This window comes from Ranitomeya variabilis, chromosome 6 (genome assembly GCF_051348905.1).
Source record: "Ranitomeya variabilis isolate aRanVar5 chromosome 6, aRanVar5.hap1, whole genome shotgun sequence".
Lineage (NCBI taxonomy): Eukaryota > Metazoa > Chordata > Amphibia > Anura > Dendrobatidae > Ranitomeya > Ranitomeya variabilis.
Genome location: NC_135237.1, coordinates 85549661 through 85569470, shown reverse-complemented (window position 1 = coordinate 85569470; position 19810 = coordinate 85549661). Strand labels below are relative to the sequence as shown.

The window sequence follows — 19810 nt, the reverse complement described above, 5'->3', positions numbered from 1 at the left end:
AGTATACAGATTAGTAAATCTTCTTCATGAATATTTTGTACCTTTTGGATATGTGTTTACAAAATAAATAAGTTTAAGTTAACTTAGGCACATTGTTAAAAGGTACACTTACTTTTTTATTTTTTTATTTTACTCATTTATACATTGCCATTAATTCCACAGCGCTAGTGTTGAGCGATACCTTCCGATATGCAAAGGTATCGGTATCGGGTTGGATCGGCCGATACCCAAAAAATATCGGATATTGCCGATACCGATACCCGATACCCGATACCAATGCATATCAATGGGACACAAAATATCGGAATGGTTCCCAGGGTCTGAAGGAGAAGAAACTCTCCTTCAGGCCCTGGGATCCATATTCATGTATAAAATAAAGAATAAAAATAAAAAATATTGATATACTGACCCCTCGGACGGCCCCTGGCTCTCACCGGTCCAAGCGTCTGCCTCCGTTCCTAAGAACGCAGAGTGAAGGACCTTCGATGATGTCGCGGCTTGTGATTGGTCGCGTGACTGCTCATGTGACCGCTCACGCGAGCAATCACAAGCCGCGACGTCATCACAGGTCCTACACTCACTGCATTCTTAGGAATGGAGGCTGCCGGTTACATCGCTAAGGTCCAGGGTCCGCTGGAGGGGTCAGTATATCCATATTTTTTATTTTTATTCTTTATTTTTTACATGAATATGGATCCCAGGGCCTGAAGGAGAGTCTCCTCTCCTCCAGACCCTGGGAACCACACACTGGGAACTTCCGATTCCGATTTCCGATATCACAAAAATATCGGAACTCAGTATCGGAATTCCGATACAGCAAATATCGTCCGATACCCGATACTTGCGGTATCGGAATGCTCAACACTACACAGCGCTTTACAAACATTATTTTATGGTAAAAGGGAAGGAAAGGAAAAAAGTGCCCCGATCTAAATGTAAATGTATAATAAGGTCGTAGGTGAATATAGGTGGCACTCGCCTTTTATAAATCTTGATATCTTGCATATAGGTCACTTGGGACCATTAGGTGTTCAAAGGTGGATTTCTTGTGTGGTCGGTATGCTGCAAATCCCTGGTAGCTAGTACATCACTCAGACCAAGTAACCATAGGAGTGTTATCCAATAAACTTTATACCAGGCTATTTGTGCTCCCGTGGGTGTAGGATCCAAGGCTTCTTATTATCCAAAAAAAGTTTTTTATTATTTCTCAAGAAAAAGTACATACAACGCATTTCGACAGTATAAATGTCTTTCTCAGGTATATTGTCATCACACCCACGGGAGCGCAAATAGCCTGGTATAAAGTTTATTGGACTACAAACATTATTGGCACTGTCCCTATTGGGGCTCACAATCTAAATTCCCTATCTGTATGACTTTGGAATGTGGGAGGAAACTGGAGAACCCAGAGGAAACCCACGCAAGCAGGGGGAGAACATAACTAACCACTGAGCCACTGTTTCCTAATTAAGAGCCCTTGGTGGAAATTCTGCAAAGATTCAAGGAATTCCAAAGAAAGAACCTGGTGTCATGCTCTGTCCTCTCAGGACATGCACTAGACATTCATAATACAGTAAACTTATCATGAATATTGCTTTAAAATAATTTGACTTACGATATAGAATTCAACTATTTACATTAAATCGTTAACAATACATGACATTTATATCAATCATAAGCGATTGCTATTTCTTGCACGATGACCGAGGTATCTTTCATAGTGATCGCATGAGTACTGCCTACTGTAATACACAGCCAAACTTCAACTTCCATCATCTGAATTATAGGTGATGTCAGAAGTATAACTCCTTAAATGCCTTGGTCAATAGTGTCCCAACATTTAAGGTGTTTGACAAAGAGAGAATTATCCCTCTAACACCGACTACTCATCCTGAAGCCTAACAGTGACCCACCTGTCTGCCATCAGTATCTGTCTATTTGGACTTACAGAAGTGTGGCCTAATACAGTGGCATGTAAAAGTTTGGGCACCTCTGGTCAAAATTACTGGTTTCGTGGACAGTTAAGAGAGTTGAAGATGAAATTATCTCTAAAAGGCCTAAATTAAAGATGACACATTTCCTTTATATTTTAGGAAAATAATATATATATTGTAGCGTTTCCCTTACTTTGGGTCTCGGGGGACACTCACTTTGCACGGGAATAACGCATACAGGCACGATTTCTCACACAAATTAAGTCAGTTCCGGTTTATTAAAGCATCATAAACCGCACCGTAAGCCAGGTTACACACAGTCTGTTACTCTAACACGTGTGGCTTTACAAAACATTCAGTAGTCACGTCTTTTCTCTCCATTACAGGTGACTGCACAGTTCATTAGCTGCATCAATGGAACATATTAAACCCTGACAGTCTGTTCCAATGGCAGATACATCTCTGCCGTATATCACAGTTTTTTTCCCATACCAGGGGTTACCTCTCATCAGCTTTGGCTCCACACACTGACTCCTGCCAGTGCTGGTTCACAGGGGAAAGCTGCCTCACTGGGATCACCATCCTTGTGACCAGGGCACCTCGGATAGTCCAGACCCAAAATAGGATCTGTAGCTTCCCCAACAAAGAAACCATCTCAGGCTCTGTAGATGCAGCCTTTCCATGCGCTTCCAGGAAGTCCAATCACAGGCACTTCCAACACACAGACCATCAGTCCATGATCTTCTTAAGTGATTACAGGACTCCAGTCCATCCGCGGACAATCCAACACTCTGACCATTCCAGGACTCACACTCTTACCAGGTGCTTCCAGGACTCCAGTCCATCCCAGGACAATCCAACACCCTCGAGCATTCAGTCCATAGCCTCAGCAGTGCTTCCAGGACTCCAGCCCACTTCAGGACAATCCAACACTGACCGTCTACTAGATCCACGGTCTCAGGTGCTTGCAGGACTTCTCCAATGCCAGGAGACTCCAACACTGACCGTCCAGGACCTTGCACATGGAGCAAACGGATCCATACACAGGAACATGTGACCCACACCCTGGTCACATTATCTACCTGTAACCACTCCCATGGGTGGGAATGTGGGTGTGTGTGGCTAGTTTGACCCTCCCATCTCTCATAACTAGCCCTGCCAGTCTCCCATTAGCATTACACAATCACTTGTGGGACTATAGGTCCCAGCACACCAACTTAACGTCAGACTGACAGCGCAGAATGTCTTCCTCTGCAACACACACACCGGCCATTTACACTCCTGCCGGACTTTGTCTCATCACATTTATGCCTCCAAGCGCATCTTGAAGCGCGCACACAGCGCCCCCTGGCTGTAACATTGGTCACTGCACCACAATATTTATGTAGTCATTTTTTTTCATTTTAAAAATTACAAAAAGGGAAATGGACTTATGCAAAAGTTTGGCACCCTTGGAGATTTGTGTGCTCAGATAACTTTGACCAAGGTTTCAGACCTTAATTAGCCTGTGAGGGTTATGGCTTGTTCACTGTCATCATGAGGAAAGGCCAGCTGATGGAAATCTCCCAGCTTTATAAAAACCCAGCCTCCTCTAACTTTGTGTAAAAAAACAGCAGCCAAAGGTTTTTCTGAGCAGCTGACGAGCACTCTGAAAATGGGGGGGCCCACAAACCAGGAGAAGGCTATAAGAAAATAGCAAAGTGTTTTCACGTTGCCCTTTCTTCAGTTCGAAATATAATTAAGAAATTGCAGGTAACAGGAACAGTGGAGGTCAAGATAAGGTCTGGAAGTCCAAGAAAAATTTCAGTGAGAGCTCCTTGTAGGATTGCTAGAGAGACAAATTAGAACCCACACTCAACTGCAAAAGAACTTCAGAAAGATCAAGCAGACTCTGAAGTTGTGGTACATTGTTTTTACTGTTCTAAGACACCTGCACAAATATGGTCTTCAAAGAAGAGTCATCAGAAGAAGACGTCTCCTGCATCCTCACCATAAAATTCAGCTACAGAAGTATGCAAAAGAACATCTAAACAAGCCTGATGCTTTTTGAAAACAAGTCCTATGGACCTATGAGGTTAAAATAGAATTGTTTGGCCACAATGATCAAGAGTATGTGTGGAGAAAAAAGAGAACAGAATGTCAGGAAAAGAACATCTCGACAACCATTAAACCCTTTACCACCTTGGGATTTTCCATTTTTGCATTTTTGTTTTAAGCTCCCCTTCTTCCCAGAGCCATAATTTATAAATTTTTTCATCAAAATGGCTATGTGAGGGCTAGATTTTTTTGTACTGTTGAATATCATCATTGATTATACCATATAGTGTGATGTAAAATGGGAAAAAAAATTCCAAGTGCAGTGAAATTGCGAAAAAAATGCAATTCCACATTTTTTTCCCCATGTTCACTAAATGCTAAAACTGACCTGCCACTATGATTCTCCAGGTTATTATGAATTTGTAGATAGCAAACATGTATGATTTCTTTTTTTTAAGAGGTAAAAAAAATCCCAAATTAGTAAAAAAGAAAAAAAAAGGCCCCATTTTCTGAGACACATAGCGTCTCCATTTTTTCGGATATGTTGCTGGGTGAGGGTTTAATTTTTGCGCGCCAAGCTTGCTTTTTTACTGATACCATTTTGGGTGTAGATACAATGTTTTGCATGTGTATTTGCATTTTATAGCAATGTTGCGGCTACCAAAAAATAATTCTGGCGTTTTGATTTAACGGTGATAACAAATATGTGTATTTTTTATTTTATTTTATTGCTTTATTTAATAAGGCAAAAGGGTGTGAACATTTACATTTTTATTTTTCTATATATTTTTAAAAACTTTTTTTGTACTTTTTCCTTGCTTCAATAGTCTCCATAGGAGACTTGAAGCTGCGATCTTCTGAGGGCTTGAGTCCTGCTATGTGTAGCAGAAATGCTCATCTGCTATGAACGCCGGCTCCTGGGTGGCAAAGACAACTGCAGGGGTCTCCTGCAGACACTGCTTTTGTCATGCTAACCAACTGCGCCCATGTGACAGGGGTGCAGAGGAGTGGAGCTAGTGAAGACAGCCACGAGTGGATTGCGATTCCACCAGCGGCAGTCAGGGGCACATGATAGCTAATCAGATCAGCTGTCATGTGCCTGAAAACATGCAGGCTCAGTGCCGGAGCCGGATTAAAGTGGGGGAGGCGAGCTATGATGTACCTATAGGTCGTAAAGGGGTTAAGCATGGGGGTGGATGAATTATGCTTAGGGATGGTGTTGCAGGCAATGCCACAGAGAACATTTCACGGAAAGAGGGAAGAATGGATACAAATTTGAACAAATTCTTGATGCAAACATAACACCATCTATAAAAAAGCTGAATGTGAAAAGAGGATGGCTTCTATAAATGGATAATGATGCTAAACACACGTCAAAATCCACAATAGACTACCTCAAAATGCGTAAGCTAAAAGTTTTATAGTGGCCCTCACAGTTCCCTCATCTGAGCATCATTGAAAATCTGTGGCTAGACCTAAAATAGGAGTGCATGTGAGGCAACCCAGAAATCTCACAGAATTGGAAGAATTTTCAAAGGAAGAAAGGATGAAAATCCCTCTGACAAGAATTGAAAGACTCTTGGCTGGCTACAAAAAGCGTTTACAAGCTGTGATACTTTCAAAGAGGGGTGCTACTAGGTACTAACCATGCAGGGCGCCCAAACTTTTGCCTCTGACCATTTTCCTTATAGTAATTTTTAAAATATAAAAGAAGAAAATATATTTTTATATTATTAAATATATATTTTTTGTCTAAAATACAAAGTAATTGTGTCATCTTTAACTTTAGGCCTTTTAGATATCATTCATCTTTAACTTGCTTAACTGTTGACAATAACAGTCATTTTGACCAGGGGTGCCCACACTGTTACATTCCACAGTAGGTTGTCTGTTAGCATAACACTGACAGGCCATAATGCTTTAGAATACTCCAATATTGCAAAGCATTACATGTGCAATCTCTACTTTTTGTCCATCTAGAGGATGTGAACGCAACAAAGTTTCATAAAATAAAAAAACCTCAAAAGGTAAAAAATAAATTCAATCAAAATTGTTTTTTTTTTCTTAAATGGTTCATCATAAAACTATAAACATATTCTGAAATATATCAGAATGCGGCAACACAAAAATAGCTATTTTTCCATGAATAAAATTTTATTTTTGTTATGCAAAAGTAAAATAAAATAAAATCAACTTGGAGATTAAAGTAAACTTGATATTTTTACCCGCAAACATAACTAATTAATTAAGTGTTAAGGGTGTAATCAATCAATTTATTTTGCACAAAAACAAGCCCTCATACAACTAGAGCAGCAGAAAAATAAAAAAAAGTTATGGCTTTGTTAGCAATTAAATAAGGTAGGGGTTAAGATTTGTATTCTACTATCTGTTACGGGAGACAAATGCAGGAAATTTGAGGTACTCAAAATATTCCAATTAGCATTTCAATTAATAGATGTATAATAACAATCTTGTAATACATTAAAATGTTCTATTATATGATTAAAAGTAGTTCCAAAAACACACCTCAATTTAAGTATAAAGTAATAGTAATTAGATTGCAAAAGGCTGTGCACACAACTCTGATGATGTAACCAAAAGTAACTACTCAAAGGGAATCTGCCAACACGATCCTCCCTCCCAAACTGTTTATATGGTCATTTAACTATCTGAGAGATAATGCTATCCACACCTTTACTTAAGCAATCTGTTTCTCCTTGATTTTTATCAATCATTGATGTATTTGATATGCAAATGAGGCTTTAGTGCTTTGGGTGTGTCAAAGCATTTCAGAAGTTTCTGCATTGCTTGCTCTGTTCCCTGTCCAGACCCACCTTTATTAGAATAGCTAAATAGCCAGCGAACCATTGAACTGTCAGTCAAGCAGAAGAAGGTGAGACTGGGTGCAGAGTAGAACCAGGGAGTCATAGTGTATGTGCACACACTGCGGAATGGTGTGCGGATTTTTCCACACTGATTTTGGTAAATCCGCAGGGAAACCGCACTGCGGATTTACTGTGGAATTACTGCAGTTTTTGTGCGCATTCCACCTGCAGTTTTACACCTGCGGATTCCTATTGAGGAGCAGGTGTAAACCGCTGCGGAATCCGCACAAAGAATTGACATGCTGCGGAATATAAACAGCTGTGCTTCTGCGCTTTTTTTCCGCAGCATGTGCACTGCGGATTTTGTTTTCCATAGGTTTACATGGTACTGTAAACTAATGGAAAATTGCTGCAGATCCGCAGCGTCAGATCCACTGCGGATCTTCAGCAAAATCCGCAGCATGTGCACATAGGCTTAGACTTAGGAAGTGCTCTGATCATGCCCTGATCACTTACGCCTCATTTGCATATTACTGAAAACAGCGATTATTCTGTTAGAGAACAGCTATTGCATCAGTAAAGGTATGGTGACGTTATATTTTAGAGCGCATTGTGACCATATTAAGAGTTTGGGGGGTGTTGACTGTGATGACAGATTCCTTTTAAACATTTAAGACTTAGTATGAGCATGTGAAGCATTTATTCCGCTATGCTACATGATTAAATGTATTGCATGTTCCTTTTTTATGGTTATATTTCAATAATATACATGTACGTTACCTTATATTACTGTACCGTTTTTCCCCCAAATGACATAGTTATCTAGGTCAAATGTGATTATCATTATAAATGTAGTTGATTACTGTATTTTTCTACATTGAGAGATACAAAAATTGTACATTTTCTATTGCATCATGTCATATTTCTATAGAGTTAACATAAAATATCTGTACTTATATAAATACTGGGAAAAGGTTAAAGTAAGTTTATGAATGCTAAAAGCTCACACAATGATCGTCTTACAAGTTTGAGGACTGTCTTTTTTCCTTTGTGCTCCTTGTAAATGACCTTTTCAGGTGGATACCAGGCACAAAATGCAGAAACCTCTAAACCTGCTCCTGAGAGAGTAGCATGTACTAGATTTACAGACATAGATAACCTTGTTTAATTTACCTATTTGTCATACTATTGACAGTTTATGGGAATTCTCATAGCCAAATATCTCTCAGGTTTGTTTAAAACATTCATAGGAATACCAACTCCAAGAACAATAATCAGAATCCTAATTAGAGTTGAGCAAATTTTTCAAAATTTGGTTCCAATTACAATCGGCAGCGAATATTGTTTTTGCAGTAGTCGTTGAACACAGACGAATGTCATTGGAGTCAATGGGAGTTGAAATGAACGAATATGTTCGGAATCAATCGTCAAATATAAATTCAGCACGATTAAGTTACCAATATGGCACGAATATGGCAAATTCAAAATGGTCGACCGATTCCAAACATATTCGCTCAACTCTGGTCCTGATGCTCCCTTGCTCCCCTTATTTTCTATATATTGAGAGAGTTAAAAATTGCATGTGCTGGAGTCTGTTTACTTGTTTTTTTTTTACAAAATTTCATCTCCTAGATGCTGTTAATATTCTGTATACTTTCTGTCTAATTCAGCAGTGGTTTTTGCATTGAACCAAAAAATCTACTAACATGAAACAAAAATGTGAAGTATTTCGACGAAAATACTCCAGTGCTCACTGTTCCAACTATGAACAAATTATGTGCCTTAATTTTAGATTAGTATGAATCAAATTAAATGGTCGGCACTGCGTTGAATTGTGGTGTATGTGGGGAAATAACAGCAAAGAGAAATAAATCCCGGCACTCGTGTGTTGATTAATTCTCATTTAATGGAATTCTACTCAAAATGTTTCAGCCCATCCCCGGCTTTTGTCAATTGTCAAAAGACAATTTGGTCAAAAGACAATTGATAAAAGTCTGGGATGGGCTGATATGTCTTGAGTGGACTTCCATTAAATGAGCATTAATCAACACGTGAATGCCGGGATATCTTTCTCTTTGCTGTTAATTTTAGATTAGATCTGATTTTTCATTTAAAGTCATAACAAAGAATAACAATGTCATCCCTTCTTTCTATGTGTAGCACCGCATTTTCCACACTCAAGAGGAGAACTTGCAGCCTGCTCGCATTCTTTAAGTGGAGGACACTCTTTCTCAGTGTCTTAATTTATAACCACTCCTTAAAATCACAAGTCTCTTTGGAATATATTGTCCCAATTCCTCCACTCATTCTGAAGATTTCAGCTACCTTGGGACATCATCCTCCTGCTGACAAAGACAGCTTCTTTTTATAGAGTGGAGACCTTCAATGGATTATCAACCAGCACTTACACCTGTACCTTTAACCTGAAAAGCCTTCATTTTTGATCTACTCTCTTCACAAAGACTTTTTCCGCATGACTTGACATTTTCGTAATAGACTTTACATTTTATACCCTTTGTGTGACATCCGCCAAATCATTTCAGAACTTGTGACCAGAGCCCTCTACTTACACTGGTTTATTTTCCTCACTGCTAAGAAAAATAAAAAGATAATTGACAATGTATAGGCCAATTATAAATTGTTTTATTTATACTTATTTATTGCCATTAAAAACATATGTTCCCTATACTTTTCATGTATGCCATTATTATAATGCATGCTTTGTTAGACATAGGCAAGTTAATATTAAAAAAAGAGGAGTCACATATATCTTTCTTTATTAAAGATGTAGTCCACAATGAAAATTATTTTTTGTTTAAGTGGTTGTCCACTAATCGGATAACCCCTTCTCAAGCCGTATGTTTTCCCACAGTAAAATAATAACATTTATACTCAGCTTTGGTACTGGCGACATTGTTACATTGTTATATCATGCAATTACTGGAAGAACCACTGCGAAACTGCTGGAATGGCATTGGTGCCGGAGGCGAGTATAGGTGTTATTACTTTACTGGGGGCAAACATATGGATTGAGATGAAGTTCCCTAATGAAAATTTGTTGATTAGCCTGCCATTGTTTCCCTACAGAGCAAAAACAGGTGAAATAAAGCATTTTATTTCAAACAAACCTATCATAAGAAAATGACCAATTGTTAATATCAGTTTTTTTGTGCTGATTATATTTCTCTTTTTCATTTCTTTTTCCTGTATTTAGAATAAAAAACTAGAAATCTTGCCTTCTTCACACTGGTCAGTGATGCTTTTTTAGATTCTAACTTTCTACTGTTTCAGGAAACAACACATGTACGTACGTAGCCACATTGGTCAAATTCCGACCCTAACTTTTGTATTGAAGTATCTAATGAGACTGTGAAAAGGTCATTGTGAAGGGAGGGGAGCAGAGTCAGCTGTGTCATTACCTTTTCTGAATCCTTTTCTGATCCGGTTTTTCATCTGTTTGTAAAGGTGCTATCTCTCATTGTAATCCTGCTGTAAACTCTTCCTGAAGGAAAATAAGAATGATTCTAAAAAAGTCTTAGCAGCCAGTGTGAAAATTGTAATATTACTAAATATTATTATTATTATTATTATTATTATTATTATTATTATTTTTATTATGAGCATAATATGAACCCCCCCACACACACACACAAAAAAAAGATTTAAACAGAAGGTCATTTTCTAACAATATTTTCCTTCTAAAACAGTTGGATAACCATGTAATGCCCAGACATGCAGGATCCTCGAAAGTGAAAGACTCTTTGCAGCCGGAATTCACACAAGACTAGCTAGTCTTCAAGAGTACTGATCAGAGGACTCAAATTACTAACTCAGAATTACCAAATATGGCATTTGAAGTTGGGTTTGGCAAACTAGGCATCCATTTTATATAAGTTATGTGTTACTATTATTAACAATTGCCAGTTAGTCCAGACATTTTAACAGGTTCTGCCAAGAATACATTTTGACTTTCTGTTTGCTGTATGTATTTGTACACAATAAAGACTGACTGTAGTCAAATTCACACCAAGACTGGAGATGAGCAAGATCGATTCATACGACCTTGGTCTTGCGAACCTCCCCATATGTGCTTAGATCCCTGGTGCCTTTTCTAATTGGTAGATGAAGCACAATGTCATTGGAGCAGCATGAGACACTAATGATGCTGCACCAGGCCTATTGATCAGAGTAGGTGCTGATGATCCCAAAATGTAGGGAGAGGTTCACTGGTCTCCTATCTAGCAGTCTGACTCATGGACTACTAATGGGCTGGTGGACCAAGGTCCTACAAACTGTTTTGCTCATCTCTTGTTATGACCAATAACTATTAGTCATTGATTGCAGATGCTTTGGTTACCTGTATTTTTAGGACTTCTAGTTTACTGCACCGTATGACTACATGTTTCATATGAACTAATGGTGGAGACGCTTAGAAATATTTACTGTATGTCCATTTCAAAGTATTGCAAGCTCCATATACAAAAAGCAAATCTATGCTCCTGAGTCTCATTATTGAAATTTAAAGTGATAATCATCTATGTGTAGGATATGCCTTTTTATGTCAACTTCAAGAATATATCATATTTTCAAAATGTTGTCTTGCAAGCAAAATAATGTCTCAAGTTCAGAGGTAATCAACCTGTCATGTAATAGGTGTAACAGATGAAGAGCTTGACTCAATCCAAGCACCGCACATTAGAGTCAATGTTGGTCATCCATTTGTGCTCACTCTGTTACTGTGTATGAGAGATAAAGAAAAAGAGCCGATTGTTTCTTGTTCTTTATGGAAAGTGATTGTGCATGTATGGCATGCAGTTTGTATAGTACATAGACAAAAGAAGGATTCCAGGGGGTTCCCGGCTCCGTCATTTGCCCACCATTGCTTCAGTTGATAACAAGGTTTCCAAATATCAGAAAGTGTCTTAAAATGGCATCTGTTCTTTTTTATTATATTAATTTTTGTAAATGTTTTGTAGTAATGCATTAGCTTACATAACCTGTAAGTCATTTTTGCTTTGCCTTTTTTAAATAAAAAAAAAATGCAGTATACCTCATTTACGAATATGTTCTACTGTTTATAGGCATACCCTATTTTCTGCAGAGAAAAATGCCTTGTGACTTACTGACATTTATTTTTCAATTATGCATACATAAATGCCAATTGACATGCTGAAGCTCGATGAAGGTTTTAAAACCAAAAATCATCAACTTTCAGCATGAGCAGTTTTGCTAGTGAAGAAGCCGGTAGGTAAAAGTTAAATATAAAATTCAAGTATTTATAATAAAAAGCTGCTAATGTCAGAAGTACATTATGTATAGTAGTATGCACACTTAGGTTCAGGCAAATATATCTTTGTCCTGGAAGGTACACATAGGCATACATATTTACATATTATGAAAGAGATGTTCTATACAACTGCTACAATAGGTTTACAATTTAAAATCCTTTTTTTTACTGTATGATTTTTCAGAAATATAATGTAAAATAGATATTGTCAAAACATGTTTTTGGCTTTTTTTAATAAATATGTTGGAAAAAAAAACAATTTTAAAACTTTTTAAAATTGTATTTGTTTTATGCTAAAGTACATAAAATGGAAAAAAAAACTGCTTCAAAACCCTTTATGCTTAAAAAAAGTTCAGCTTTTTGAAATATTTAGCTCATCTCTAAATTCATAATTACATTTTTTTCATATTGAATAAGCTTGAATGTTGGGTTTAATTAAGAATGTTTGATTTTGTGTAAATAACAATATGAATCAAATGGAATTGAAAACTATATTTATTTTTATGTTAGTCAAATTTAGAAAAAAAAAATCTTTAGATCATGACAGACACGACATATTTAAAGGTTAATCTAATTCAAATAATATTTTACTTTGGTACCCGTGTATATTACCATTTAATCCAATGTATTTATTTTCACCACTAGTGGTGATTTTGTGTTTTATTTTGTACATAGATTATGTTGGTATGTTTCATTTTTACTTTATGTTATTTTATTCTTTTCACAAATAAAGTTTTTGTTCCTTTTTTCATTGTGTTCCTTTTTTGTGCTGAAAGCTAAGAGCCATGTTCTTACTTCAGTTATTAAATATAGATACAAACACTAAATATGGCATAAAATATACATTTTGTGTTTTATTCTTGAGTTTGCCTCTTCAGAGAAGATGACTTGAACTCTAGTGCCATCTATTGAAAGTAGCAAAACTGACTTTTAGAATTACTACTTACAATAGGTGGCACTAGAGTTCAACTTCTCTCCTTCTCTGAAGAGGCAATTTGCATATTTAATTTCCCAGAGGAGCATGCTTGGCCTATAAGTCTCCTCACCCGGATATGCCAAGCCTGGATTGTCACTCTCAACAAGGAGAAACGTTACCCCTTAGATCCCATTCTTATGTATCGCACTTTAGAAAAATAGAATATACAGTAAATACAGTCCACTAAAATAGCAATAATTATCCATATGTGTGCTATAGGAGCATCCTTTTGGGATATACTTTAATGGTATATTTTTGTCACATTTAGAAAACTCTTATGACTTTACTTCAATGAGAATCCAGGGCAGGAATATGCATTTGTGTAGCAGACAATTCCATATGTCTTTCATATATGGCGAAGGTGAAGAGAACATAGCCTAAGAGTTAATATGCTCAGTGTGACTGTTATGGAGTGTTTAATTTGTTCAAATAAGATTCCAAGAAACAGCGATTTTAATTATATTCAATTCAGTGATAAAAAGTTTTACCAAATAAAGAGTAAAAGGACGGGAAATATTAAAAAGAAGAGTGGATGATCGAAGAAAATGTAGAAATGTTTTTGTTGGTTATGTTGACTGCCTTAACAAGATCAACGGTCTCTTGCTCTCTTAGGCCGGTTTCACACTTGTGTTTGGGTAGAGTGCGTAGGGCTGTGTGCTTAATCCATTAAGCTCTGCCTACTTCCACACGTCTTCCCTTAAGCTCTGCCTATTTCCACATGCATCCTGCATACCTATCTTTAGCATTGTTTAAGGATGCATGCAGAAGTAGTCGGAGCTTAAGGGAAAAAGTGTGGAAGTAGGCGAAGCTTAAGGGAGGAAGTACACAGCCCTACGCACTCTACCCAAGTGCACGTGTTAAACTGGCCTTAGATAGCAGTCAAAACTGGAAACATACTGAGCAAAAAAAGGAATCCTCAGTTGAAACCCAAGACTTTCATTAAGGCTGGTGTCACACTTGCAAGTGCAATGCGAGAAACTCGCACATCAATACCCAGCACTCGGGACCAGAATGTGCGGCTGCATGTATTTCTATGCAGCTGAATGCTCCGGTCCAAACTGCCGGCGCCAGTGCCGGGTATTGATGCGAGGGACACGCGCAAGTTTCTCGCATTGCACTCGCAAGTGTGACATCGGCCTAACTTAAACTTTCATACATGAAATATAAACATAAATTTGAAAAGCCTTGTTTCAGGTTGACTGGCAGATGTGTTCAAAGGCTTAAAGGGGTACTCCCAGCTCCGAGGTCTGATCCCTTATGACCTAATAGTCATAAGGAGTGTGATAGATAGCACTAAGTCCAGACTATGATCTATATTGCTGGTTTAATGGACAAAAAGAAACTGGTCATGGTACCTCACCATGTTTCTGTCAGAATTTTAATTTATGCCTGGTTGGGCATTGCATATACTTCTAGTTCATATTGGTTTAACTATTTGTCAAATAAAAGTTATTTTATGGTTATTAGTGTACTCTGATGAGCCTATACTGACAGTTGTTAGTGATCTTAACCATGGATCTCTAAGCTACTGCAATGTCCTGCACATGAGGTAAGCAACATAGCTTATCAGATGAACTATCTACATTTATAATTGGAGATATTTTCTTTTATCATTATTATACCTACTACATATTGGGAAATGATCTTGGAGATGGAAATACCCTTTTAAATCTTCATAGTCAATGTAAAGTTTTTCCCATTTGATAAAGTGATGCTAAGACCTTTGGGACTAGAGACGAGCAGATCTGATAAAGTTCAAATTTGCTGAATGAGTGCAAAGTAAATTTACAAAAATACGTATTCTTTAAAACGCAGATTATTTTTTGCATAAACAAATAGAATTCACTTGCGCAAAAATAATTTTGATCATCTCTATCTGGGACAACTACAGGTTCATGGAGCCAGCTGTGATGTTCTTCACAGCCAATTTAGTAGAGGGAGCAATTGGAATATTTACATGAAGCTTCTGCGGTGCTTATTAACATGACATTTCAAATTCTCCATATTCACTTTGTGCTATATAATGGAAATGGGAGATGACTGTTAAAACCTTTATTACTGATTCCTGAATAGAGATGAGCGAACCAGAACTGTAAAGTTTGGAGATCATACCTGACACCTAGTGTGCGATGCTGAACTCCAAATGTGGACTTCTTCCAGAAGTCCATTTAAGTGTTCAGAGTTCCGGGAGAACAGAGAGACTCTGTGGGGGTACTCTGTTTCCTTTGGCAGCCTCCTAGCTTACTATGACCATTTTATAGCCCTTTTACAGCACCAAAGTTTGGGTCCCCATTGACTTCTGAGGTTTCGGGTTCAATTTTGGGTAGAGTTTTGGCACCCAAACCGAACTTTGGAACAAAGATCGGTCGAATCTGACGAACCCGAACGTCCACGGGTCCATTCATCCCTATTCCTGACCAGTATTTCTATAATATACACTATAAGGTAAACACCTCCAATCAGTGAAATCGTTTTTTCATTTAGTATCAGTGTCGCCAGTTTCTAAAAAAAAAAACAGCCCCTTGCTGACATCTGTCTTTAAAAGCATTGCAAAAGAATTTGTCATTCTAAAGCGTGCGTTGTACTGTAATAGGATGTCCCCCCGCTGTTGTCGAGCCAGGAAATTTCTTTCCTTTTAAATATCCCTCGATCAACTGTGAGTGATATTATTTGAAAGTGAAAACCTTTAAGAACCTCAACAATTTGGCCATGTAAAGTTAATTTTTAAATTGCATGTTCTAGCAACAGTATCTGTAGGTGTAATGTGTATGTGTCCCAATAATCAACATCACTTTTTTTCTTAAGGTTCAAATAGCTTAAAAAAACTAATTCCAAGTTCTTTTAATAAAAAATAGATTTTTATAAAAACAGAATTTATGTTTCCGAGGAAGTAACAGGGCTATGGCACCATACAATATCAAAAAAGACTTCCAAATAATGCAATGATATTAATACCATCTTAAAAATCTCTAAATAGGTAAAATTTGTAATCAAGCTCAATGCTATCTACAGTGGGGAAAATAAGTATTTGATACACTGCCGATTTTGCAACCTTTCCCACCTACAAAGAACGGATTTTTATTGTAGGTTAAAAAAAAAAACAGAAAATCACATTGCATGATTTGTAAATAATGAAATAAGTATTTGATCACCTACCAACCAGCAACAATTCTGGTTAGTTTTTTTTTAAGATGCCCTTCTTCTATGCACTCATTTCCTGTATTGATTGCACCTGTTACTGGTATAAAAGACAACCTGTCTACATACTAACCACTCCACCATGGTTAAGACCAAAGAGCTATTTAAGGACACCAGGGACAAAATTGTAGACCTGAACCTCCTGAGGGCACATTCTTCCAGAGCAGCCTGACACAGTAGCATGCTGCCTTTCCTGACTCACATAAAAGTGACCACTCCTGCATGTGCCTGTGCTCCACACAGGAGAGGAGCTGCACAACAGCCAGGAGCAGTTGCACGGCCACACTCACTGCTCTGCTCTAGCTGCTGCACTCACTGCTCTGCTGCTCCGGCTGCTTCTACACTCACTGCTCTGCTGCTCTAGCTGCTGCAATATTCAGACATTGCCGACCCCACCCACTCTTCTGAGCCTCCTGCAGAGCAGACTGCTGCCTCCAGGATGAAAAAGCCTCCTCTCTGCTGCCCACAGGTTTGTTCTTACAATAAGATGGGGCATACTAATACTTCTGCTCCCTATTCACCACTATTGCTTCTCACCAGCCACACAGCAATCATTATAACTCCCCCTCCTGCCTTTCCAGCACATCTAGTAGTTGGCAAACAGGAGGATAGGGGAGCACAGTCTGCAGTGCACAGAGCTGCAAATTGAGAACTTAGTCAGGGTCTTGTGCCCCCATCACATTGCATGAGACTGAGTATGCCTGATGCCCAGTCCTCTACACAGTCTTCATGTGTGTAATACACTGCTCAAAAAATAAAGGGAACACTAAAATGCCACATCCTAGATAACACTGAATGAAATATTCCAGTTGTAAATCTTTATTCATTACATAGTGGAATATGTGGAGAACAATAAAACCTAAAAATGATCAACGTCAATCACAACTAATATCCCACGGAGGTCTGGAGTTGGAATGATGTTCAAAATCAAAGTGGAAAATGAAGTTACAGGCTGATCCAACTTCAGTGGAAATGCCTAAAAACAAGAAAATGATGCTCAGTAGTGTGTGTGGCCTCCACGTGCCTGTAAAATTTCCCTTCAATGCCTGGGTATGCTCCTGATGAGGTGGCGGATGGTCTCCTGAGGGATCTCCTCCCAGACCTGGACTAAAGCATCCACCAACTCCTGGACAGTCTGTGGTGCAACGTGATGTTGGTGGATGGTGCAAGACATGATGTCCCAGATGAGTTCAATCGGATTCAGGTCTGGGGAATGGGCGGGCCAGTCCATAGCTTCAATGCCTTCATCTTGCAGGAACTGATGACACACACCAGCCACATGAGGTCTGGCATTGTTCTGCATTAGGATGAACCCAGGGCCAACCGCACCAGCATATGGTCTCACAAGGGGTCTGAGGATCTCATCTCGGTACCTAATGACAGTCAGGCTACCTCTGGCGAGCACATGGAGGGCTGTGTGACCCTCCAAAGAAATGCCACCCCACACTATTACTGACCCACTGCCAAATCAGTCATGCTGAAGGATGTTGCAGGCAGAAGATCACTGTCCACGCATGTCTCCAGACTCTCTCATGTCTGTCACATGTGCTCAGTGTGAACCTGCTTTCATCTGTGAAGAGCACAGGGCACCAGTGGCAAATTTGCCAATCCCTAGTGTTCTGTGGTAAATGCCAGGCATCCTGCACGGTGTTGGGCTGTGAGCACAACCCCCATCTGTGGACGTCGGGTACTCAGACCATCCTCATGGAGTCGGTTTCTAACCATTTGTGCAGACACATGCACATTTGTGGCCTGCTGGAGGTCATTTTGCAGGGCTCTGGCAGTGCTCTTCCTGTTCCTCCTTGCACAAAGGCTGAGGTAGCAGTCCTGCTGCAGGGTTGTTGCCCTCTTACTGCCCCCTCCATGTCTTCTGGTAGCGCCTCCAGCCTCTGGACACTACGCTGACAGTACGCTGACAGTACACTACGCAAACCTTTTTGCCACAGCTCGCATTGACATGCCATCCTGAATGAGCTGCACTACCTGAGCCTCTTGTGTGGGTTGTAGAGTCTATCTCTTGCTACAACGAGTGTGAAAGCACAACCAACATTCAAAATTGACCAAAACATTGCTAAGGCTGGCATAACGCAGCGAGTAAATATAAATGTTATTATTGGTGCGCTCACAGTTCGGGGTCCACCGTGCAGGAGGAGAACCTGCTGCTAGCAAATGGCACTATATGGCGGTATAAGCAAGCGCTGTTACTTCACAGAGTCGCCATGATAGAAAAGCACTGTGTCCTGTTAAGCTCACAGGAGTACACTGCTAACTGCTGAGCTGATAGCAGTCAGTAGTCATGTCTGACAGTCAGAGAAGCACACAAACAATTCCTCACCGAAGGTGCCGGTATTCTAGTGGCTTATTTCAACCGGGCCCTGACCACAAGCATACATGACCACATTGGTGCAAAGCTCATGACAAAGATTGATACTAGGTCATGCAAACCTTTTATAGTTGCAGCAACTTCAGGACCTTCCTAGAGGACCAATGGGAGTTGCTTCAGGACCTGAGTGTGTGAACCCTGACCTCCAATGAGAGGTCTTCCTTTGGGCATGCTCAGAAAGGAGAAAGCAGGACTTAGTCCCAGAAGCGAGTCCTCGCCGCTGACCAGTGCTAGCTATAATGACAGAGCCTGGAATAACTGCAGTAGCCAGATGCTGAGTATCTGCCTGAGCCAGACCTTGGGACAGACGTCTCCGCTGATCAGGCTCCACTGCGACTGGAGAAGAATGGGAGATTGCAGCGGAGATGGCTCGAGATTCCCCCTGTGCAGAGGCAGGAACTCGAGCCCTAACAAACATCAGCCAGAAAGCATTGGTACTGAGATGTGGTCTGTGATCCCCACCTGCAGAATCACTCCTTTATTGAATGTGTCTTGATAATGGCCAATAATTTCCATCTCTTGTCTATTCCATTTGCACAACAGCATGTGAAATTGATTGTCAAACAGTGTTGCTTCCTAAGTAGTGTTGAGCATTCCGATACTGCAAATATCGGGTATCGGCCGATATTCGCTGTATCGGAATTCTGATACCGAGTTTCGATATTTTTGTGATATCGGAATCGGAAGTTCCTATAAGCTCCCAGGCGTGTGCGGTGCGTATGGTTCCCAGGGTCTGGAGGAGAGGAGACTCTCCTTCAGGCCCTGGGATCCATATTCATGTAAAAAATAAAGAAAAAAAATAAAAAATATGGATATACTCACCCTCGGACGGCCCCTGGACCTCAGCGGTGCAACCGGCAGCCTCCGTTCCTAAGAATGCAGTGAGTGTAGGACCTGCGATGACGTCGCGGCTTGTGATTGGTCGCGTGAGCAGTCACATGAGCGGTCACGCGACCAATCACAAGCCGCGATGTCATCGAAGGTCCTTCACTCTGCATTCTTAGGAACGGAGGCAGACGCTTGCAGCGGTGACAGCCAGGGCCCGTCCGAGGGTGAGTATATCCATATTTTTTATTTTTATTCTTTATTTTTTACAAGAATATGGATCCCAGGGCCTGAAGGAGAGTTTCCTCTCCTTCAGACCCTGGGAACCATCCAGGATCACTTCCG

The 19810-nt window shown here is 39.6% G+C and overlaps 1 protein-coding gene across 4 annotated transcripts in view; it reads left to right on the top strand.

Moving 5' to 3' along the window:
* Positions 1–12826, top strand: part of HDAC9 (histone deacetylase 9) — a 902387-nt gene extending 889561 nt beyond the window's left edge. For all 4 annotated transcript variants that reach the window (XM_077268733.1, XM_077268735.1, XM_077268732.1 and 1 more), the window contains one exon: positions 8957–12826. In XM_077268733.1, coding sequence (XP_077124848.1) covers positions 8957–9010 — 54 coding nt within the window. In that variant the 3' untranslated portion in view covers positions 9011–12826. The remainder of the gene's footprint in view (positions 1–8956) is intronic.
* The last annotated feature ends 6984 nt before the right edge of the window (positions 12827–19810 follow it).